Raw genomic sequence first — 26,217 nt, forward strand, 5'->3', positions numbered from 1 at the left:
CCCAAAGTGTGAGCACTGAAACCTGAAAATTGGCCTGGGCAGGAAGGGGGTAAAAGTGCCCGGTATGGAAATGGTTAAGAGAATTGTGGGCAGGAAATTTTGATCCTGGGATGGTGCCTGCAGGTATCATCTTGGCATTACCACTTCAACCCTATGGACGGGAAGTAGTTAAATATAATTGTAAAACAGGTGTAAAACAGCATGTTCCCAAAGGTGAACTTAGCCTTTAAGAGAGAAGTGCTACACTATTGACACAAGTTCTTTTCAGTTAGTGATAAAACCGGTGACAGCAGCATTTCCACAGCTTTAGTTCACTTAAAGGGGAAATCAGAACGGCGTTGGAAGAGAATATTTTGAATATCTACAGAGGAACCTTGGTTATCACGAGGCTGGACTACTAATATATGGGCCTTTGTTAATCCTATCAGCACGCTGTATTGGATATGAAAATTTTACAAAAAACAGAACATTATTGTTTTCAGTTCATCCCACAGCAAATGACAAGAACATTGCATTTCTGGCAGGAACAGGCACTTTCTGTACTTGCTAAAAATGTTCTTAACCTGAAAAAAAGAAAATGAATGCGGCCACCACACCAAAGGATATGACATTTTGATCTCAGGTATAAATATAGTTGAAATTTGAAGTAAGGGACCACAAACATGTAACTGACATGTGTATAAGCCATCCCATGCTCGCTGCAAAAAGCTTTGTCTGGTTTCTTGGTTAGAAATATAAAAATAAATGACAAAACAAATACCTTTATTAGATCAACGTCTCCTTCCTGACACAGCATCAGCTCAAAGCCAAGTTTCGCCATTTCTGTCATTAAAGAAAGAATATTTCATTCAGCACACTTTGCAACATTCCAAAAACAGTATACAAAGAAGAGAATTTTTTTTAGATATTCAAGTTTATTCAGTATTGGTATGAGACATATCCAGTAATATATCCTAGAACAGTTTGGCTGAATGTATCACTTTTAGACCCTTAAATACGCAATTAAAATGCATACTGTATATGTACAATGTCTTCCTTGACAATGATAGGGCACTGTTCCTTCCACTGACCCAAACAATGAAGCATTATTCCTCCCACTAGCACCAATGACAGGGCACTACTCCCCCCACTGACACCAATGATGGGGCACTACTCCTCCCACTGACACCAATGATGGGGCACTATTCCTCCCACTGACACCAATGATGGGGCACTATTCCTCCCACTGATACCAATGATGGGGCACTATTCCTCCCACTGATACCAATGATGGGGCACTATTCCTCCCACTGACACCAATGATGAGGTACTATTCCTCCCACTGACACCAATGATGAGGTACTATTCCTCCCACTGACACCAATGATGAGGTACTATTCCTCCCACTGATACCAATGATGGGGCACTACTCCCCCCACTGATGCCAAAGATGGGGCACTATTTCTCCCACTGACACCAATAATGGGGCACTATTCTTCCCACTAATACCAATGATGGGGCACTATTCTTCCCACTAATACCAATGATGGGGCACTATTCCTCCCACTGTCCCCAATGACTGAGCACTATTCCTCCCAATGACACCAATGATGGGGCACTATTCCTCCCACTGATGCCAACGATGGGGCACTATTCCTCCCACTGACACCAATGACGGAGCGCTATTCCTCCCACTGACACCAATGGCAGAGCGCTATTCCTCCCACTGACACCAATGACGGAGCGCTATTCCTCCCACTGACACCAATGACAGAGCACTATTCTTCCCACTAATACCAACAATGAGGTGCTATTCCTCCCACTGACCATAACTTTCCTTCCACTGACACCAACACAACGGGCCACTATTCCCTCCACTGACACCAACAACTGGCCACTATTCTTCCCACTGAGACCAATGCTGGGGCACTATTCCTCCATCTGACACCAATGATGGGGCACTATTCCTCCATCTGACACCAATGATGGGGCACTATTCCTCCATCTGACACCAATGATGGGGCACTATTCCTCCATCTGACACCAATGATGGGGCACTATTCCTCCATCTGACACCAATGATGGGGCACTATTCCTCCCACCAACCCCCAAACCTGAGGCATGGTTTACTCTCATTGACACTGGTTACAGTCTGGACCTCTTAAAGTCTGAAGCATAGTGTGTATGTATTTATTTTTTTAACAACCACATAACCGGAATAAAGAATATTTAAGATCTGGGGACCAGCTTTCCAAACAAGATCTGGTCAGCAGCTAACAGGTGAGTCTCCAAGCGGGGAGCAATCAACCGATCAGCAGCAGGGAGGGATGGAAGGACATCAGATTGGGCAAAGTAAGGGTTCACGTTAAATAAAATTGCCTTCATAGAGAAAACTCCCTGAACGCGTCTCACTTTCTTCATAGATGAATGGTTGAGAGAAATCATCACTCTGACATCATAAGTAGAGGTGGAACAAATATGCCGCCTACATGAGATAACAGTCCCTTTACCAGATTGCATCAGGACGGTTCTGTGGAAGAAAGACCTCGATTTACTCTGTGTCTGATCTGATATGGACTGCAGCTGGAAGGAAAAGTCACCTCACTAATCGCGGTAAGTGTATAAATTGTTAAGTTGCCCATACATTATACAAATCACACTAGATGCAGTCCATGCTGCATTTTTTCTGCACAAAGGAACACAGCAAAATGCAACAAAAACACACCAGATGCATCCAGACTACGTTGTTGTGGTGTGAGCTGGCCCTTACATTTACCAAAACCATGTAATATGAGGTCAAGCCTGAACACTTTCAATTTGCATGCAATCGGCAGGCCCTTGTACTACATAGCTGAAGGTAAATCTAATGGAAATTGATTAAGAAAATTGTATTTAAAAAAAAAAAAAGGAATGGGCAGCTTAAGTCTGCTGAAGCGGATATTTCCATGATTGGTAACTTATCTCCAAGGGCAGGGGTCTCCAAACTTGCTAAACAAAGGGTCAGTTTATGGTCCTTCAGATTTTAGGGGAGCTGATCTGTAGCCATTGGGAGTAAACAATGCGTTAAGCTTGATGGTCAGTGGGGAGGGGAAGTGTGCCCCACCACCACCGGTGTCCGTGGGGAGGGGAAGTGTGCCCCACCACCACCGGTGTCCGTGGGGAGGGGAAGAGTGCCCCACCACCACCGGTGTCCGTGGGGAGGGGAAGAGTGCCCCACCACCACCGGTGTCCGTGGGGAGGGGAAGAGTGCCCCACCACCACCGGTGTCCGTGGGGAGGGGAAGAGTGCCCCACCACCACCGGTGTCCGTGGGGAGGGGAAGTGTGCCCCACCACCACCGGTGTCCGTGGGGAGGGGAAGTGTGCCCCACCACCACCGGTGTCCGTGGGGAGGGGAAGTGTGCCCCACCACCACCGGTGTCCGTGGGGAGGGGAAGTGTGCCCCACCACCACCGGTGTCCGTGGGGAGGGGAAGTGTGCCCCACCACCACCGGTGTCCGTGGGGAGGGGAAGTGTGCCCCACCACCACCGGTGTCCGTGGGGAGGGGAAGTGTGCCCCACCACCACCGGTGTCCGTGGGGAGGGGAAGTGTGCCCCACCACCACCGGTGTCCGTGGGGAGGGGAAGTGTGCCCCACCACCACCGGTGTCCGTGGGGAGGGGAAGAGTGCCCCACCACCACCGGTGTCCGTGGGGAGGGGAAGTGTGCCCCACCACCACCGGTGTCCGTGGGGAGGGGAAGTGTGCCCCACCACCACCGGTGTCCGTGGGGAGGGGAAGTGTGCCCCACCACCACCGGTGTCCGTGGGGAGGGGAAGTGTGCCCCACCACCACCGGTGTCCGTGGGGAGGGGAAGTGTGCCCCACCACCACCGGTGTCCGTGGGGAGGGGAAGAGTGCCCCACCACCGGTGTCCGTGGGGAGGGGAAGAGTGCCCCACCACCGGTGTCCGTGGGGAGGGGAAGAGTGCCCCACCACCGGTGTCAGTGGGAGGGGAAGAGTGCCCCATCACCGGTGTCAGTGGGAGGGGAATAGTGCCCCATCACCGGTGTCAGTGGGGAGGGGAAGAGTGCCCCATCACCGGTGTCCGTGGGGAGGGGAATAGTGCTCCACCACTGGTGTCCGTGGGGAGGGGAAGAGTGCTCCACCACTGGTGTCAGTGGGAAGGGAATAGTGCCCCACCACTGGTGTCAGTGAGAGGGGAATAGTGCCCCACCACTGGTGTCAGTGAGAGGGGAATAGTGCCCCACCACTGGTGTCAGTGGGAGGGGAATAGTGCCCCATCACTAGTGTCAGTGGGAGGAATTTAGACTAAAGGACCAAATAAAGGCAAGCAAAAGGGACACAGTTTGGAGACCACTGTCCAAGAGAACAGAATAAAAAACAAACAAAAATGGAAAAAACTCCTTCTGAAAGCTTCCATCACTATAGAGTCACATCCCCTTCTGTATAACACTTTAAAGAGAACCTGTCATTAAAAAAAAACAAAAGCAAATAAATATTAAAATATACAGAATGCACCAAGGTCACCACACTAGTGGTAGGCAAACCCACAAAAAATAGTTTAGTGGATGATTAACCACCTCCCGTTCGGCCGTTGTATATAAACGGCCGGATGGTGGCAGTGCAGGGTTGGGTGGCTGTTTATAAACGCTCCCTGGGAGCGCGCAGCACCGCAATCCGGTGCCCGCTGTGTCCTCCAGACACAGTGGAACACCGATTGTTGGACGGGACCTCTGTGCGAGGTCCCAATCTTGTGATCACTGATTGGCCAATCAGTGATCACATGCAGAATAGTAAACAAGATGTGACATCATTGCTTACTACGTGTGAAATCTGGGAATGATCACAGAGGTCACATGGTACAAGGCTATTCACAACATCCCATCAATCATAGCTCACTCAGTAGTTCTCAATGGCTACAAGTATGCAGCCAGAGAGAAGGAGAAATGATTGCTTTTACATCCTTTATGGGTATAAAAGCAATCAGTGTAAAAAAAAAAAATCTTCACCCCAAACAAATAGTACAGTGTCACCATGGTGACACTGTACTGTTAGGGTGACAGCATGTAAAAAAAAATTTTTTTAAATATTATAAAAAAATTTTTAAAAAATTAAAAAAAAATGTTTACAAATTAAAATTTTTGCTTATAAAACTAATTTGGGTTATTATTTTTTTTACTAAAAATATAACGGAATACATTTTGGCCAAGATTTATCATGAAATACTATTTATTTGCAAAATGTTAGAAGAAAAACACTTTTTCAAAATTTTTTGGACTTTTTAATTTACATAGCAAAAAAGAAATCCCAGTGGTGAATAAATACCACCAAAATAAAACTATCTGTCACAAAACAATGCTAAAAAATTCATATGGGTACAGTGTTGCATGACCGCACAATTGTCATTCAAAGTGTGATAGCACTGAAAATTGGCATGTACAGGAGGGGGGTAAAAGTGTCCGGACTGGAAGTAGTTAAGGATATATTTGTTTTTAAAAGCCAACGCATTTTAAGAGCTTGCACACACCCACTTCATCAAGGCTAGGGCGAGATAAGACTTTAGTGATGCCTGGACTCTTCAAAAACATTTGCAGATATCTTATGAACAAAGAAGAGTCAGAATATTGTATGGTATAGCAATGAGAGAAATGTTGGTGCTGATGCTCAGATTCAGGTCTCAGAACTGGAGCTTAGATTGTAAGCTCCAAGGATCAGGGCCCTCCTGTATTGTATTGAACTGTATTATTGCTGTATTGTCTCCCGTTATATTGTAAAGTTCTGTGCAAACTGTTGGCGCTATATAAATCCTGTATAATAATAATAATAATTTTCCCAGCTACACTGGGAACAAGTATGCACACCAGGAGTCCCAGCCCTCATTAAAATGTCTAGGTATGGATATGTTTTGGCATCTGGGGAGCAAGGAATGCAGAAATAGCCAGGCAGCCAGCATGATCCTCATGGCCGGAGCATAAAACAAAACATATGCTTTTCATACGGTTATCCTCCTCTATTGACTCATATGTATTATGCAGCATGATCAGCATGGGAGGGTCAGGTCACAGGATTTGTATCCGCTCACATACAGACGTAGGCAGAGAGGGCCTGTAGACAGTTCTGTTTCCAGCACCCCTCTCATATTTAGAATGAAATAACACACCTAACCTCAGCAAATAAGGTACTATTTAACTAAATATACCAGACCTGGAAGACTTTCCAGACTCCTCATCACAGGTCACGCTCTTTCAGTTCCTGAACTTACCACTGCCACACTTTATTAGAATCTTTTTTCTTATCATTCCTTTGCAATTTTCAGTGCATTAAAGCGGAACTAACCCCACCTACAATAGCAATTATTAGACAGTATATAAAAATCAAAAATAGTTAATCGGGTTGAAAAACAAAAAAAAAAAACCCAAAAAAACACACACGACACTAGTCCATCCAGTTCAACCTACATAGAAAAATATAACAAAAAAAAAACTACACAAAAACACACAAAAAACCTGCATATACATCATCTTATTCCCACAGTTTATTCAGAGGAAGGCAAAAAACCCTAATAAAGCATGATCCAATTTGCTCAACTGGGGAAAAAATTAAAATAAAAAAAAAACAACATTCCTTCCTGATCCCCCCCAAGGGGCAATCGGATATTCCCTGGATCAACTTTACCTATCACTATTAGGATCCAGTTATATTATGTGTATTTATGAAGGAATCCAGTACTTTTTGAAAGCAATCTACTGAGCTGGCCAGCACTAGCTCCTGAGGGAATTTATTCCACAGACTTAAAGAGTGCCCCCTTGTCAAAAATGTTAACCCAAAATCCTATGTAGATTTACAATAAAAAAAAAAATGCAGTCCACACAAAGCAGTCTGTGCCTGAAGCCAGAACCATCTTTGATAATGCCCCAGTCTTCTCTGTTGGTTAGTGTTGGATTTTTAGACACATATAATACTTCTTCTAGTGTCTTGAGGCGATTATGAATGAAAGAGCCATTGAAATAAAAAGATGAAGTGTGATTTTATTCTATCACACAATGGTGTCAAATAAACAATGCAAAGCGTATTATGAACAGTTCCATGTAGATAAAACTACTGTAAAACTGACAAGCGAAAGTTCAAAGAAAAAGTCACCATTATCTGTCATGGCTGTCCTGTCCTTGCCATGCTGTCCTTCTCAATGACTTTGTAAAGAAGGAGAAGCCGGATGTGACTAAATTGTAGCTGGAAGTGATCTCAGTATGCACCTGTTGCAGCTTCTCAGACGTGTGTATGCAAGAGTCATGTTGCTTGTGTGTATGAGAGAGAGTGTGTGCCCCCCGAGTGTCTGTGTCTCATGCACTTTTAAGAGGCAAATGTACGTCATAGTTAGTGATCTGAATACCTTCTATGGAAAGTATTACTGCTTAGCAAAGCCATTTCATATAAGGTAAAGATGCTATACATATGATGTTTGATGGACAGGAACATATGTATGCTGATGTACCAATATTATAAGCTAATGACGTAACTGTATCAATGTTAGAAACATATACTAAATATACACAGAAAATACGTAATGTAATAGTAAGTCACTTCTAATAACCTTGACATAACTACCAAATACTTCTATGCCTAAATATAATATACTCAACCTTCAACTGGTATATACTATTTCAGCTTAACTTGTATATCTTTTGGTCTCAGCTATAATTGAAGAATAGTAAATACTACCATTTGTCAAAGACCACTTACACATATTAATATTAATTATGACTAATCATAAAAACCAAATATTTTGCAAGCTTGCCATCAATATAAGTGCCGAATCATAATTTAGATTTAACAGTTAGCCTCATGTCCCCACAAGTGACTTCAAAACAAATCCCATGATACCCACTATTACAGGCAAAGCCTTGCCTCCATTGTGAGTGTTCCCTGGTAATGCTGACAAGTAGTATTGATGTCAGCAACAGCAATGGTAGTAATGCCTTGCCTATTCAGCCTCGAGGTGAGCTGTCAATGACCGCCATCGTGAAAGGATACTCAGCTGCCAGGACAGTTAGGCTCTAGTACAGCATAGATCTCTTTCCTTTTCTTGACTGATGAAGTGTGCATGTGTGGTACAGTTGTGTTCTGTCCTCTTCTTCTTAAACCACATAACTGCTGGGGGGCTGCAGTGCGTTTATATTTACTTTACAGAACCATTGGGTTATACATTTAAAGCAGAAAGTCACCAAATATAATTATATAGAGCTAAGATTAGACTATAAGATAAGCTTAAGACCTCACAAAACAGTCAGTCAACACGAATGTAAGTCTCTACAGCAGCTCACAAGAAAAAACAAACAAAACAAAACAAAAAAAAACAAACACACCACAGACAATATACACCAATCAGCCATATTATGACCATCCACCAGAACATAACCACAAAACTATTATTGAGTAGGCCCCCCTTTTGCTGCCAAAACAGCCCTGACCCATCCAGGCATGGACTCCACTAGCCTTCGAAGGTATGCTGTGGTATCTGGCACCAAACTGACAGTAGAAGATCACTGTCTTCGCCAACTTGCCTTCTTCCCATAGTGCATGCTGGTGCCAACTCTTCCCCAGGTTAGAGACACACACACCCGGTCATCCGCATGATGTAAGAGGACACGTGATTCATCAGACAAGGACTTCTTCCATTGCTCCGTGGTCCAGGTCTGATGCTCACCTGCCTATTGTAGGCACTTTTGGCTGTGGACACGGGTCATCAAAGGCACCCTGACGTGTATGGTGCTGTGTAGCAGCAGACCAAACAAACTGCAATGATCTGTGCATTCTAACACTTTTCTACCAGAACCAGCATTAACTTTTTCCGCAATCGGAGCTCCAGTAGCTCTTCTATTGGAGTGGACAATACGGACCAAACTTTGCTCCCCATCATCCATCATTAAACTATAACTTGGTCGTCCGTGACCCTGTCACCAGTTTTCCTTCCTTGGAACCGCTTTCGGTCGATCCTGACCACTGCAGCCCAGGAACATCCCACAAATGCTGCCGTTTTGGAGTCGCTCTGACTCACTTGTCTACCCATTACAATTTGGCCCTTCTCAAAGTTCCTCAAATCTTTATGCCTGGTACACACACCTAGTTTTTGTCACCATTCAACGCAGCTCATCAGGAGGTTGCTGTATAAACTACAAGATGTTAGTACAGCGATCTTCCTGCTGAGCTAATGTGTTCCGACAGAGGAACCACTGTCCCGCCACAGCACAACAGTCAGCGCTAGCAGCTATTGGCAAACAGCATTGATCGGCTGCCAATCAGCTGCAGGTTTTCCGGCATGCTCATTCAACAGAAGCCAGCCATGAGATCAGCTTCTGTCGGACAAGGACTTGTACACACGGGCCGAATGTCGGCCGGTATCTACTGTACTGCCTGATTTCGGCCTGTGTGTACAGGGCTGAACACTTGTCCCTGAAGTTGATGTGTAAAGTAGAAAAAAAAAAATATCAACATGTTCCCTAGCTGCCTAATAAATCCGAGCTGCTTTCAGTTACCACAACACAAAAAAACAACAACACACAACTTAGACTAGGCGGCGTCATCCTCCTTTCGGCCAGATCTCAGAGAATGCCAAGTAGTCCAAATCTCATGAGATGATCTTGCGCAGCATCTTACCGTGAGATATGGGCTACTCAGCGTTCCGAGGGATCTTGTTGAAAGGATATTATCTAACTATTTATCCCGCCCCACAGGTTTGTTTAACCGGTTCCAGACCGCCTACCGCAGAGTGGCCCCGCTGCACAAAATCATGTACATGTACGGTATCCTGTTCTTCTGGGTAGGGGGCACACGCCACTGCCCTGGGTGTGCTGTCATTTACTACAGCACGTGCCAATCAGCAGGTCCCAGCCAATGATTTATGGCTGGAACCCCCTGATCGGCTTAGCAAATGACAAAGGACTCTCTACAGACAGCAGCGACATGCTGTTTTTTTTCTACCTGCAAAACAGGGAGTAAAAACTGACACCCCTGATCTATGTGTGATGGTTTTTCTAAGCAACGTACCAAACTGTGGCCCTCCAGCTGCTGCGGAACTACTAATCTCATGAGGCATTGCAAGGCTGCCTTTGGGAGTCATGCTTGTAACTTTCAGAGGCGTGATTGGACTTGTAGTTCCTCAACAGCTGAAGAGCTACAGTTTGACATCTGTGCACTAAACAATGTTAGGCACAAATTTAACCCTTTGATTGCCCCCTCAATGTTAACCCCTTCCCAGCCAGTATCAGTAAAAACCCAGTGGATAAGATTAGCATTGATCACTGTAGTAGTGTTACTGGTGAAGCCAGTGTCAGATTGCTCATCACACTATAACAGTCCTACTATAAGTGGCTGATCACCGCCATTACTAGTATAAAAAAAAAAAAAAAAAGAAAAACGGAGACTGGCATCGTAGTGGGCGGTGTGGAAGCAATTAGGCGGCAGATGAGCCCTGCTGCTTGCCCTCAGCAGGTCTAAAGGTTAAAAAAAACTACCTGCCCGCCACCTGGAACTGCATGTCCTGGGAGTCGGGTGATATAAATTGAACATCCCTGCTATAACTCGCACAAACCAATCTATATATACTTATTGGGATTTTTTTTCAACAAAAAATGTAGCAGAATACATTTTGGCCTAAAATGTAATAAGAAATGTTTAATTTTTTTTTTTATTATTATTGGATGTGTTTTAGAGGAGAAGGTAAAATTGTTGTTTTTTTTTTTACTTTCAATCTTTTTTCATATATATATATATATATATATATATATATATATATATATATATATATATATATATATATATATATATATACACACACACACACACACACACACACACACACACAAAACATATGTTTTTGTTTTGCTACAGCATTGCATGAGCAAGCAATTACCAGGTAAAACAGCGCAGTGCTGAATAGCAAAAAATGGCCTGGTCGTGAAGGGGGTACAACCTACCAACGCTCAAGTGATTAAAGAAAGAGGCTACAAACAATAAGCAGACCTTTACTGAGGTGAAAGGACCAATTTAAGGTGATCTTGTGTTCAGACATAATAAGCAATTGTCTAAAAGACATTACATCTGTTTCAGAACAAGCAGCCCTCTGGGTAGTATTTTTAAGGGGTTGTAAAGGGTGAAGGTTTTTTACCTTTATGCATTCTATGCATGAAGGTAAAAAAATCTTCTGTGTGCAGCAGTGCCCCCCAGCCCCCTCAATACTTACCTGAGCCCCATCGCGATCCAGCGATATGAACGACAGCCAATGAGGAGGCAGAGACCCTTGACAGCCGAGCCCAAGACAGCAAGCAGGAGCCACTGGCTCCGGATGCTGTCAATCACAGCTAGTCAGCCAATGAGGAGGCAGAAGGGGTAGGGCCAAGCCGTGGCTCCGTGTGTGAATGGACACACGGAGCAGCAGGTGCCCCCATAGCAAGCTCCTTGATGCGGAGGCACCCGACAGGAGGGAGGGGCCAGGAGAGCCTGCAGGGTCCTGAGAAGTGGAGGATGCAGGCTGCTCTGTACAAAACCACTGCACACCAGTAGGTAAGTAGAACATGTTTGTTACTTAAAAAAAAAAAAAAATCTTTAGAATTGCTTTAAGTCTTACTGTAAAGCCCTTCTCACACTAAAGCTGGCCATACATTGATCAGTTTATTCCTTCAGCCAATAGGCTGACCAAAAAAAAAAAAACTGAACAGATTCCCACATCCACACATACAGTTGTGTCCAAAATTATTCAACCCCCACTGAAATTGAGTGTTTTGGCCAGTTTGACATTGCTTTTGATCATTCAGTCATCTTGCTTACATTTACATTAAAGAGGCACTTGTAGGTCAGACAAATATAACATAACAGTTATAATGAAATAACCACAAATGTCTTTTCTGTGCTCACAGCATTATCAGTTTTATTCAACCCCCAAGTGACATTCAATCTTAGTACTTAGTACAGCATCCTTTTACAGTTATAACAGCTTTTAAACGTGAAGCATAGCTTGACACAAGTGTCTTGCAGCGATCTACGGGTATCTTCGCCCATTCTTCATGGGCAAAGGCCTCCAGTTCAGTCACATTCTTAGGCTTGCGCACTGCAACTGCTTTCTTTAAGTCCCACCAGAGGTTCTCAATCGGATTTAAGTCTGGTGACTGCGATGGCCACTCCAAAATGTTCCAGCCTTTCCTCTGCAACCATGCTCTAGTGGACTTGGAGGTATGCTTGGGATCATTGTCCTGTTGAAAGGTCCAACGTCTCCCAAGCCTCAGGTGTGTGACGGACTGCATCACGTTTCCATCCAATATCTCCTGGTACTGAAGAGAATTCATGGTACCTTGCACACGCTGAAGCTTCCCTGTACCTGCAGAAGCAAAACAGCCCCAAAGCATGATTGACCCTCCACCATGCTTCACAGTAGGCAAGGTGTTCTTTTCATCATAGGCCTTGTTCTTCCTCCTCCAAACATAGCGTTGATCCATGGGCCCAAACAGTTCTAATTTTGTTTCATCAGTCCACAGAACACTATCCCACAACTTTTGTGGTTTGTCCACATGGCTTTTGGCATACTGCAGTCGACTCTTCTTATTCTTTGGAGACAGCAAGGGGGTACGCCTGGGAGTTCTGGCACGGAGGCCTTCATTACGCAGTGTGCGTCTTATTGTCTGGGCTGAAACTTCTGTACCCACATCTGACAAATCTTTTCTCAGTTCCTCAGCAGTCACACGGGGACTTCTCTCCACTCTACGCTTCAGGTAGCGCACAGCAGTCGAAGTCAGCATCTTCTTTCTGCCACGACCAGGTAGCGTTTCAACAGTGCCCTTTGCCTTGAATTTGCGAATGATGCTTCCTAAGGTGTCTCTTGGTATGTTTAACATCTTTGCAATCTTCTTATAGCCATTGCCCTTCCTGTGAAGAGAAATCACCTCTTCTCTTGTCTTCCTGGACCATTCTCTTGCCTTCACCATGTTTGTAACCACACCAGTAAATGTCTAGAAGGAGCTGAGTATCACAGTCATTTTAAAGCTGCCTAATTGGTGCTTATTATGCTTGATTGCTGCTCGGTGACATCCACAGGTGTTTTCAATACCTGATGGAAAGCACCTGTATGAACCTCTGTTCTTCAGAGTGGTAGTCTTTAAGGGGTTGAATAATTGTGGCAATGAAGAAACCACATAAGAACCATTTACTACTGTATTACATAAACAATTGATGTCATTTTAGTTGCATTTGGGTAGTTACAACGTCCTTGTAGGATTTGATTCTGAATACAATTCCAAATGTACACTATAGTCCCTAAACCCCTTTACAGCATTGGGGGTTGAATAATTTTGGACACAACTGTACAAGGTAGATGGGGGAATTCTCCTTTTTTCACTATTGTATTCTGAAAGCAGAGAGATTCCTCCACTGCCAGAATACGCAAAAAAGCACTGCAGACATTGATTGAGCGGCTTTTATCCAACAGGGTGGCTGAGCAGAAATCAATTGATAGATCAACTTCTATTCAACTGCAGAAGCCACACAGATTGAAATTCGGCAGGTCCCTACTGAACCAGCCAAATGTTGATCCGTCTATGGCCACCTTTGCATTCTCTGTAACCCTAAGGGTATGGTCCTGTGTGCGATCTTGTCGCTGCCATCAACTCACTAGAGTAAGGACTGTGCAGAGACCGATTTCTATTCCCTATGCAATGGCTTCCTCAATAGTGAGATGTCAGTCCCTTGCTGCCTCCTCACCACCAAGCATGCAACCATACTTGCAGGCAGTAATAGAAAATACACTTCACCAGTAGAACACATACCTTTTATTTTAATTTCTCCTTCAAATTCTTTTAAAGTGGAGAACTGCTCTTGAAGTGGAGGGTAAACCCTTATAAAGAGAAAAAAAAAAACAACAAAAGAAAATATTCCAATTTTGATTGGGACATAAACAGTCTGAAATATTTCATGACAACCATACAAGTGAATATATATCATAGTAATCCTGTCTGTAAACTAAAAAAACAAAAATGTAGTTTATTGCAAGTTACTTAGGTGTGGAGGCTGCATTCGTTTTCTGCTTTTTAAAACATTTTTTTCAATCTGGTATTCCTGTATATAAACACTTCCTGTCCCTGGGTGGCTACACTGTACACTGTGTCTATTGGGGCAGCCATAGTGGTCACACAGGCTGAACTTCAGATGTGTCTTTCTTTTTTCATTTCTATATGGGGAGAGATGGGATTAATAGTGTACAGAAGAAAGATGACACTTTGGGGTTTATTTACTGAAGCTTGAGTGTGCAAAATCAGGCTCACTTCTGCATAGAAACCAATCAGCTTCCAGATTTTATTGCCAAAGCTTAATTGAACAAGCTGAAGTTAGAAGCGGATTCTCTCTGGTGTTGATGCAGAAGAGAGCCTGATTCTGTACTCTCCGACTTTAGTAAATAAACCCCTTTTTGTCTTCTGGCCAGGCCATGATACAACATTTCTGGCAGGATCAACAGGTGTTTTTTTTTCTTGCTGAAAATGTTTTGCCTAAAAAAAATTTAAAATAAAAGGAAAACTAATGCAGGCACCAAATCTAAAGACTGGTAATCTGCAATATATTATGTTTTTAGACAGAACTAGCAGGCTCCATGCAGGCACCACATGATCTGTCTGGACCAGTAGAATCATTATTCTGCAGCCTGACCCTTCCTGATAGCGCTGCTCCTCCAACTGCAAGTCCCCGCTGACCTATCATTTTGATGGGAGACTTAATTGCATTACATTTTTAAACACCCAAATATCATCTACTGTACAGCCTGTCCATGCCATTTGGGTGTCTTCATTTCACCTGACATGATACAAAAACGGGAGCTTCAATTCAGTTGAGCTGGATTCATTCCTCCCTTCACTTGGCATTGCTCTGTGCGAGCAGCTATTACAGTGATGTACAAACAGTGAAGCAAAGCAGGAGCTGGATCAGACCTTCACTTCAGGAACTGTATTCAGTATTTGCATAACTGGGTGAACCGGGTTCCAGGATTTCAGAAGACGTTGACGATGTAAAGGTGTCTGCTTTACTATGCTAATGACAGTTTGACAAGTATACCTTGGTCTGCTTTTATAAACATGTGAGCAATGACAGCTCTTCTATCATCAATCCTGATGGCCTCCCTTTAAAGTGACCCTGTCACAAGTCTATTCATTTCAACAACAATCTTCCCTTAATATCTTACGTGCATTTACATGTACCCATTTATAGTACCGTGAAAAAGTATATTTGTCACACCTAAATGATTCAGATCTTCAAACAAATTTAAAATATTACACAAAGATAACCCGAGTAAATACAAAGTGCAGTTTTCAAACGCCGATTTCCTTTATGAAGGGTAAAAAGATGTCCAAAACCACCATGCCCTATGTGAAAAAGTAACTGCCCCCTAAACCTAATAACTGGTTGTGCCCACCCCACTTGGCAGCAACAACTGAAACCAAGCGTTTGCGATAACTGGCAATGAGTCTTTCACAACGCTGTAGAGGCCCACTCTTCTTTGTAGAATTGGAGGGTTTTCCAGGACAAATGGCCTTGTTTAACCAGTTGCAGCCCGGCCTATAGCCAGATGGCGACGGGTAAACAGTTCGTCCCGCCAGGTGGATGCCATATGGCGTCCATTCAGGAACGCGCATTGCGCATGCCCGCAGGGCCGTGATGCGGCGCGATCTGTCACTGGCCGTGTACCTCGGACACGGACTATGACAGATCAGTGTACCGGCCCCATTGCCAGTAACATGTGACCTGCTTTGACCAATCAAAGCAGGTCACATGACAGTTCTATACAATGGATAGCTTCCTTTCATGCCATCCATTGTATACAAGTGTGTCTAGCTGTGAATGGTCACAGCAGTCACATGCACAAGCTGGGCCAATCACAGCCCAGCTGTGAGATGCCATTAGACACGGCCAAATCACAGAGAAGCACAAAAAAAACAAAAAACAAAAAAAAAAAAACAAAACACTGAATGAATCAATTTCATTCAGGTAAATGCTTGCTTATAGCAAAGTCATTCTTTATCTTGCTTTTAGCTTGCTATGTGGGCACCCGAGCATGCGCACTCCCCAGCTACTGCTTTGTGTGTCCATTCACACATGGAGCCGCAACTCTGCACCGCCCCCTCTCGCTTTTCATTGGCTCACTGGCTGTGTTTGACAGCAGCAGGAGCCAATAGCTCCAGCTGCTGTCTCAGACGATGAGGAGGGGGAGTCCCAGGATAGCTGAGACTCCAGTGCACATTGCTGAATCGAGAAGGGGCTTAGGTGAGTATTAGGGGGGTTGGGGGTGATGCTGCACAGATGTGGGTTTTTTTTTTACTTTCACGAACAGAATGCATGTATGTGGTTAATCACAGTGAACTGTGAGGAACAATGGTTTAACAATTGGGGGGTAATTCCTTTATCACATAGGGTCAGGAACGTTTGGATGGCTTTTTTCCCTTAATAAATGAAATCGTCATTTAAAAACTGCATTTTGTGTTTACTAGGGGTATCTTTGCATACCATTAAAATTTGTTTTGATAATCTAAATCATTTAAAGTAAGTGTGACAAACATGAAAGAAAAAAAAAAAAAGTCAGGAAGGGGGCAAATACATTTTCACAGCACTGTAAATTGAAAGAATTTTAATGAAACTCACCTTGTGCAGAGCCATTCCAAGACGCCAAGGCGAATGACAGAGGGGGTACATAATAGTTCGTGTATATTCTGTGAGCCGGATACATACATGCCCTTCAAAGGCAGGCAGGACAGCTTCTAGAAGAAAGAATAAATAGTTTAGTGCTCGGCGGTTTGGTCATCACTTAGGCTTTGTTCACGCCGGCGGCGGAGGAGCAGTAAAAACAAGCAGTTGATCACCCCGACTACCCACCTTTAAATATATATGGTGGCCAGAGGGGCGAGTTCACACTGCAGCACTGCATAGTGGACTATGTCACAGCTGTGTGCGGCCGTGGCGGTTTTTGCATAGTTGTTCAAGCTAAAGTAGAAGGGCTATTTTTTCCCCATTTTGGATAGCGTAAGGGAGGGTTATAGCTCCTATCAGGCTGTTTTCTTTCATCTGTGTCCTCATTGGGGAAATTTCCTGTCCCATAGCTAAAACAGGAAGTGAGAGGAAATCCCTCCAAAGTGAGGGAATCCCAGGGTGTCACCAGAACTAGTGTCCCCAGTGGAAGATTTCCCCTCTAATCTTGTTCTGGTGACAACCCAAAATGTGGGATTTTCGTGCACAATCACTTAGTGATAACATTAAACTATGATAGATAGGGTGAATCTCCTTAACAGGCGCAGACAGCAAAAAGAATCTGTCAGGGGTTTAATCCCTCTCCATCTATCCAGATTGCCTTCTATCAGAGGGTGGTCAAGTCTGCCATTCATGTGAAAAAGGCCTTACAGCAATTGAAAGGGAAGTCATCTGTAATGAAACCTTCCTCTGATCTGTGATTTGCATTCCTTTCTCTCATTTAAAAAAAAAAGCAGTGGCTGTATTCTGAGATGCATCTCAAGGAAGATGGAAGACACCTACTTCGCACACAGTGCCAGGAGATCAAAATGACAATTTCAATGCTGCTGCCCTGCACTTGTGTAGTCATTGGATATCAAACTGGAATGAATTCAACCACATCCTGCCCACTGGTCCATCCCATTAGATTGCAGCCAATTGTGAGTAGCAGAATAAAGATCTAGAGGGATACTGGATATCATCCTTCTCAGTCTAGAGCACTGTAGCCGATTTACACAGACGATATCAGATTCTAGCAGTTTGTAATCTCTACTGATGACATAAATACAGAGCAGCAGTTATTTATCTCCTGGCACTGAAGGAACTAAACTCAATCCTCTTCCCAGCATAAGTTCCAAGTTTCTCCTATTTAGGAGGACAGTCCTGATGGTCCATATGAGGAACACACAGGAAATGTACATTTTATCTTTTTACTAACTTTCTAAAAGGTTTTACAGCATTTACATATTACTTTTTAGATCCACTGTATATAGCAAAAGATGTATTATATAAAGTCTACACTTCCCTGTTAAAATGTCAGGTTTCTGTGATGTAAAAACATGAGACAAAGATAAATCATTTCAGAACTTTTTCCACCTTTAATGTGACCTATAAACTGTACAACTCAATTGAAAAACAAACTGAAATCTTTTGGGGGGGAGTAAACATACAAAACTAAAAGAAGCGGTTGCATAAGTGTGCACACCCTCTTAAAACTGGGGATGTAGCTGTGTTCAGAATTAAGCAATCACATTCAGAATCTTGTTAAATAGGAGTCAGTACACACCTGTCATCATTTAAAGTGCCTCTGATTAACCCCAAATAAAGTTCAGCTGTTCTAGTAGGTATTTTCTTAGTCGTATCTTACAGCAAAAGCAATGGTCCACAGAGAGTTTCTAAAGCATCAGAGGGATCTCACTGTTAAAAGGTATCAGCCAGGAGAAGGGTACAAAAGAATTTCCAAGGCATTAGATATACCATGGAACATGGTGAAGACAGTCATCAAGTAGAGGAAATATGGCCCAACAGTGACATTACCAAGAACTAGACGTCCCTCCAAAATTGATGAAAAGATGAGAACAAAACTGGTCTGGGAGGCTGCCAAGAGGCCTACAGCAACATTAAAGGAGCTGCAGGAATATCTGGCAAGCACTGGCTGTGTGGTACATGTGACAACAATCTCCCGTATTCTTCATATGTCTGGACTATGGAGTAGAGTGGCAACACGGAAGCCTTTTCTTATGAAGAAAAACGTCCAAGCCTGGCTAAACTTTGCAAAAATACATCTGAATTCTCCCAAAAGCATGTGGGAGAATGTATTCTGGTCTGATGAAACCAAAGTTGAAATTTTTGGCTAGAATTCCAAAAGATATGTTTGGCGCAAAAACAACACTGCCCATCACCAAAAGAACACCATACCCACAGTGAAGCATGGTGGTGGCAGCATCATGTGTTGGGGCTGTTTTTCTTCAGCTGGAACTAAGGCCTGTTCAACTGAGTCGTACAGTTAATAGGTCCCGTTAAAAAGGTGGAAAAAGCTGTGAAATGATTGATCTTTGTCTCGCTTTTAGATTGTTTAGCAAAAAATAAAAATCCCCAGTAGTGATTAAATACCACCAAAAGAAAGCTCTCTCTCAAAAAAAGTATAAGAATTTAGTTTGAGTACAGTGTTGCATGACCGCGCACTTGCCATTCAAAGAGCGACAGCGCTGAAAGCTGAAAATTGTCCTGGGCAGAAAGGGGGTAAAAGTGCCCAGTAGGCAAGGGGTCAATAATTTAACCGCTTGCCCGCTGCCCTATAGTAGAAGTACTGCTACAGGGTGGCAAATCACAGAGATATATACACCTATCTATATCTATCATGGATATTGAATTCCTATCGCTTGACGCCTGGGACATGTAGTTCTGGGCGCCAGGCAGGTAGTCTTTTTCTACCTTTAGCCCTGCTGCAGGCAAGCAGCAGGGATCATCTGTCAGGTGGTAGCAGTGCTGCCGCCGATTGCGTCCACACAGTGCCAGCCTCTCCGCCACCTTGTGTGAATCTCCCGGGCTACGCTTGCCCATCTGCGGGCCTGGCTCACCACTGTCAGAGAGAGTGGAGGGAGGAGAGCGGATACGTCCACTCCCCTTCCCTTCTTGTCCTGACCCAGAAGCGACATTATGATGTCATTTCCAGGTCCCTGTTGAGAGATTCACTAAATGTAATGCGGTGCGATGTGCACTGCTTTACATTCAGTGTAGTACAGGGGAGACAAGCAAGGTCTGTTAGACCTTGAATGCCTCAATAAAGAGAACTTATCACCTAATGTCATCACATAATGGACTTTGTCCCTTGTGATATAAACAAAACAAAAAAAATGTATATATATAATAATAATAATACACACACAGTATATATATATATATATATTTCTTTCTTTTTTACATTGTAAAAAATGAAAGTTACACCTAAGCACATAACATCCCCCCATCCAAAAAAAGAGCCCCCCCATATACGTTACATACAAACATAGAAGTACACGCTGTGGTGCCTACGCATATAAACGTAGACTGCGATACACGTTACATATCACCACACACGCCAAAATGAAAGCATTAATTCTAACACCAGACCGCCACAACACTAAACTAATGACCTATGAGGGGCTTTAAATGCGTCACCTACAGAAAATTTAAGGTACTGAAATTCATCGACATTCCACAAGCGCACGCAAATTTAAGGTTTGGCATGTTGGATAACTATTCACTGGATGCAACCTCATTTTTTATATTTTACAAAAAAATAGGGTAATTTATTGCTTTTTTGTACCCTAAAATGAACTTGTATTTTTACAGAAATTTTGCGGTAATATCATGTGACATAAAAAATGTAAACTACCACTTTTATTCTCTAGGGCCTCTGATTTCAGAAAATATATCATATTTAGGGGGTTTATGTAATCTTCAGGCCTACAATGATTTTTTGAATCTTGGACAAAAGAAATGCAAAAATGGCTCTAGCAGCAAAAGGAATAAAGGATAAGCCGGACACTCCCCTTTGCTGAGGAGAAGCCAATCGGTGCTCATTACACTGCAAGGTATCTCCCCTCTCTCCGCACCGATTTAGCCCCTGGACTAGTTTTTTCAAAAATTTCCACACCCCTGTGTATGTGTATGTGTGTGTGTGTGTGTGTATGTATATATATATATATATATATATATATATATATATATATATATATATATATATATATATATATACACACATACATACATACATACACACACATACACACACAAATATATATACAAGTGAAACTCGAAAATTTAGAATATCGTGCAAAAGATCATTTATTTCAGTAATGCAACTTAAAAGGTGAAACTGATATATGAGATAGACTCATTACATGCAAAGCAAGATAGTTCAAGCTGTGATTTGTCATAATTGTGATGATTATGGCTTACAGCTCATGAAAACCCCAAATCCACAATCTCAGAAAATTAGAATATTACATGCAATCAATAAAACAAGGATTGTACATAGAACAATATTGGACCTCTGAAAAGTATAAGCATGCATATGTACTCAGTACTTGGTTTGGGCCCCTTTTGCAGCAATTACTGCCTCAATGCGGCGTGGCATGGAAGCTATCAGCCTGTGGCACTGCTGAGGTGTTATGGAAGACCAGGATGCTTCAATAGCGGCCTTCAGCTCTTCTGCATTGTTCGGTCTCATGTCTCTCATCTTTCTCTTGGCAATGCCCCATAGATTCTCTATGGGGTTCAGGTCAGGCGAGTTTGCTGGCCAATCAAGCACAGAAATCCCACGGTCATTGAACCAGGTTTTGGTGCTTTTGGCAGTGTGGGGAGGTGCCAAGTCCTGCTGGAAAATGAAGTCAGCATCCCCATAAAGCTCATCTGCGGAAGGAAGCATGAAGTGCTCCAAAATCTCCTGGTAGACGGCTGCGTTGACCCTGGACTTAATGAAGCACAGTGGACCAACACCAGCAGATGACATGGCTCCCCAAATCAACACACTGTGGAAACTTCACACTGGACTTCAAGCATCTTGCAGTGTGTGCCTCTCCATTCTTCCTCCATACTCTGGGTCCTTGGTTTCCAAATGAGATGCAAAAGTTGCTCTCATCAGAAAAGAGGACTTTGGACCACTGAGCAACAGACCAGGTCTGTTTTTCTTTAGCCCAGGTAAGACGCTTCTGATGTTGTTTGTTGTTCAGGAGCGGCTTGACAAGAGGAATACGACATTTGAAGCCCATGTCCAGGATCCGTCTGTGTGTGGTGGCTCTTGATGCACTGACTCCAGCCTCAGTCCACTCCTTGTGAAAGTCCCCAACACTTTTAAATGGCCTTTTCCTGACAATCCTCTCCAGGCTGCGGTCATCCCTGCTGCTTGTGCACCTTTTTCTTCCACACTTTTCCCTTCCACATAACTTTCTATTAATGTGCTTTGATACAGCACTTTGGGAACATCCAACTTCTTTGAGGCTTTCCCTCCTTATGGAGGGTGTCAATGATGGTTTTCTGCACAACTGTCAGGTCAGCAGTCTTTCCCATGATTGTGATTCCTACTGAACCAGACTGAGAGACCATTTAAAGGCTCAGGAACCCTTTGCATGTGTTATGGGTTAATTAGCTGATTAGAGTGGGACACTTTGAGCCGAGAATATTGCACCTTTTCACAATATTCTCATTTTCTGAGATTATGGATTTGGGGTTTTCATGAGCTGTAAGCCATAATCATCACAATTATGACAAATCACGGCTTGAACTATCTTGCTTTGCATGTAATGAGTCTATCTCATATATTAGTTTCACCTTTTAAGTTGCATTACTGAAATAAATGAACTTTTGCACGATATTCTAATTTTTTGAGTTTCACCTGTATGTCTGTGTGTATATATATATACATATAAATGTATACATAAACATACATATACATGTATTCATAAACACACATATATATGTGTGTGTATTTATGTACGTGTGTGTATGTATATATATATATATATATATATATATATATATATATATATATATATATATATATATATATATATATATATATACACACACACACACACACATATATATATACATACACACACGTATATATGTGGGTGAGTATATAAATATATATATATATATATATATATATACACATACATATATATACATACACACACAAACACACACGTGTGTGTGTGTATGTATATATACAGTTAGGTCCATAAATATTTGGACATCGACACAATTCTAACATTTTTGTCTGTCTCTCTCTCTATATATATATACACACACATAAATACACACACACACATATATACACATACATAAATACACACACACACACACATATATATATATATACACACACACATACATAAATACACACATATATATATACATATACATACATACATAAATACACACATATATATACATATACATACATACATAAATACACACACACACATATATATATATATATATATACATACATACATACATAAATACACACATTCAGTGTGCTGACCGCCATAGTTACAGTGCACGACTGAAATCAATAGTTATTGTGCATGTTGGCATGGTTGCTGCACATCGCTATAGTAAGAATTCAATGTTCTCGTTGCCATGGTAATAGTACGTCATTATTCACTGGTTGCCATAGTTACCATACATCACTTAGCGCACTGGTTGCTATATTTCCTGTGCGTCACTATAGTAACTGGCTGCCATGGGTCACTACAGTCACAAGGCTATGTTTTCAGTGTATCTCTGTATTTGTTCCCTCCTGTATACACTCAGACCACCATGCCGCCTCCCGAGCCCTACATTGCACTGTCCGCCCCTCACCTGTAACCGTTCATACACTTCCTCAGCCTGCCGCAGCTCCGTACGTCCCGCCATCTTCAGGCGAGACTGACCAGCCCTGTGATTGGCCTAACGTTCGCCTTTCTACACATCCATTGGTCGCAAAGCGTGTGACGTATTGGCTGTCTGCAAGCTCCCGCCCCAAAGCAAGAGACGATTGGTGGCTATCATGTAGACTGCCAGGCTATTGGTCGTTGGCTGTTCGCGGTGAGATCCGAACTTCCGGAAGTGTGGACCCTGTCCCGGTCTCTGCGCACATTTTGTGTCCTGGGGGTCACACCTTTGCGGTCTCCATTTTGCAGAAACACACAGCAGTCCTTTACCATGATTTCCTATGGGACAGGTTCACAGCTCTGCCTTTTCACCCAGAGCGTTTTTTTTTTTTTTTTTTTGAAAGGATGTTTTTACCCTAGTTTATTTTTTTCAGGTACTTATATAACGCCGTCAATTTACGCAGCGCTTATGTGTGTTCATTCACATCAGTCCCTAACCCTTAAGGGGCGTACAATCTAAAGTCCTTAATTCATATGCATATACTAGGGCCAATTTAGACAGGATCCAATTAACCTACCAGCATGTCTTTGGAGTGTGGGCGGAAACTGGAGTATCCGGAGGAAACCGGCACAGGGAGAACATGCAAACTCCAGGCAGGTGGTGCCATGGCTGGGATTTGAACCAACGACCATAGTACTGCCAGGCGGAAGTGCTAACCATTTAGCCACTGTGCTGCCCGAGGTTCACATCTGTTCGGGTGATGCCGCTGCAGATACGCACGAAAATCCATGCAGCCGCACAGAGAAATGCGGACCTGCAGGCGGGTGTCATTAGTTCTAATGGCACGCCGCCTAGAGTGGAAACCGCAACCGAACTGGAAACTGAGGTTCCCGTGCGGGCAGCATTTTCCAAAGAAGTGCAGGGACTTCCCTTCATGTCATGGGCACGGGAGTCCATTCAAATGAATGGGCTTTTGTGCCCATGCAAAACGCAGCCCTTACACCCGCATAGATGTGAACCGGGGGTTAAATAGAAAAAGTTGCATTTTTGCTCCTATAGACTAAATTGGAAATGCTGCAGAAAAGCATGGAGTATGTTTATTATGGGTTTTGTGTTTAAAATCTGGTTAGCAACCAAAAAAAAGTGGCAAAAACGCACAGCAGAAATGGATCAAACGCAAACTGCATAGGTGTGACTCCAGGCTAACCCTAGGTTCACACCTAAGCGTTTTCTACAGCATTTTTGTGTTTTACATAAACGCAGCACAGTCCATCGACCATGATTTCCTATGGGACACATTCACATCTGTGTTTTCACCCGGTGCGTGTCAGGGACTTTTTGAATGCAAAACGTTGCATTTTTGTTCTATAGACTTCAATGGAGACGCTGCAGAAAATGCATGTAGTGAATTTTTGCTAATTTTTTTATGCATTTTGCTTTTTAAATCTGCCTCGCAACAAAAAAAATGAAATGGGGAAAAAACCTGCAAAACGCAGCAAAAACACAACGCAATGCAGAAAAGGCTCACATGCAACCTGCATAGGTGAACCTAGCCTAAAGCAGAAACCGAGATGCTGTTCTGGAAACCTCTTACCAGAGGTGCTTGTACAGAGCTTAGCAGCTCCCAAACACAGCACCACCTGCCTGGAGTTTGCATGTTCTCCCTGTGCGGGTTTCCTCCAGGTACTCCGGTTTTCTCCCACACGCCAAAGACATGCTGGTAAGTTAATTGGTTCCTGTCTAAATTGTCCCTAGTATGTGTATGTATGAATGTGAGTTAGGGATCTTAGATTGTACGCCCCTTGAGGGTTAGGGATGGATGTGAATGTACAATATATATGTAAAGCGCTGCGTAAATTGATGGCGCTATATAAGTACCTGAAATAATAATTGTCTGCCAGGGCAAGTTTTACTTTTTTTATTTGCACACGTTACAAGCTGCAATTGCTAGAAATGAATGTAAACCTCCCAAACGTGATATTTGATATAAAGCAGAGATCCTGGAGAAGAAAATGGAGACCGTTGCAATTTCTTTATGCCACGCAGGTTTTCTGCAGCCGTTTATCAAACGCCTATTTACAGGAAACCATACACTAAAATTCATTTTAGTGCATGTAAACATATTATTACCAATTCTTGGTCCAATGGGGCTCGACCAATCCCAGGTGCCAGGTTGCCATGGCGAATAGAAATTGCATCCTTGGCACCTGGGTTCACACAGTGCCTCCCATTGACATCAATGCCTAATCATCGGTTCAGAAGGCCTGGCTCGCAGTCTCCGCTCTAATTCATCCCAAAGGTGTTCTATGGGGTTGAGGTCAGGACTCTGTGCAGGACAGTCAAGTTCCTCCACCCCAAACTCGCTCCTCCATGTCTTTATGGACCTTGCTTTGTGCACTGGTGCGTAGTTATGTTGGAACAGGAAGGGGCCATCCCCAAACTCGTCCCACAAAGTTAGAACCATGAAATTGTCCAAAATGTCTTAATATGCTGAAGCCTTAAGAGTTCCCTTCACTGGAACTAGGGGGCCAAGCCCAACCCTGAAAAACAACCCCACATCATAATCCTCCCTCCACCAAACTTTACACTTGGCACAATGCAGTCAGGCAAGTACCGTTTTCCTGGCAAACGCCAAACCCAGACACATCCATTGGATTGCCAGACAGAAGCATGATTGGTCACTCCAGAGAACATGTCTCCACTGCTCTAGAGTCCAGTGGCAGCGTGCTTTACACCACGACATCCGACGCTTTGCATAACACTTGGTGATGTAAGGCTTGGATGCAGCTGCTCGGCCATGGAAACCCATTCCATGAGGCTCTCTACACACTGTTGTGCTAATCTG

At 43.2% G+C, this 26,217-nt stretch overlaps 2 protein-coding genes across 3 annotated transcripts in view; one reads left to right on the forward strand and one right to left on the reverse strand.

Moving 5' to 3' along the window:
* The window catches only part of HAUS7 (HAUS augmin like complex subunit 7), a 217,336-nt gene that overhangs the window by 63,033 nt on the left and 128,086 nt on the right, over positions 1 to 26,217 (reverse strand). The window contains exons 3-5 of the mRNA XM_089674933.1: positions 16,647 to 16,762; positions 13,790 to 13,857; positions 761 to 822 (exon numbers count right to left, since the gene is read on the reverse strand). Coding sequence (XP_089531059.1) covers positions 761 to 822; positions 13,790 to 13,857; positions 16,647 to 16,735 — 219 coding nt within the window. The 5' untranslated portion in view covers positions 16,736 to 16,762. The remainder of the gene's footprint in view (positions 1 to 760; positions 823 to 13,789; positions 13,858 to 16,646; positions 16,763 to 26,217) is intronic.
* LOC149463423 (deoxyribonuclease-1-like) overlaps positions 2,330 to 26,217 on the forward strand; it is a 99,063-nt gene continuing 75,175 nt past the window's right edge. For both annotated transcript variants that reach the window (XM_089674930.1, XM_089674932.1), the window contains exon 1: positions 2,330 to 2,592. The gene's annotated coding sequence lies outside the window, so the exon portion shown is untranslated. The remainder of the gene's footprint in view (positions 2,593 to 26,217) is intronic.

This window comes from Staurois parvus, unplaced genomic scaffold (genome assembly GCF_062004578.1).
Source record: "Staurois parvus isolate SC_StPar_1 unplaced genomic scaffold, SC_StPar_1.0 ptg000154l, whole genome shotgun sequence".
NCBI lineage: Eukaryota > Metazoa > Chordata > Amphibia > Anura > Ranidae > Staurois > Staurois parvus.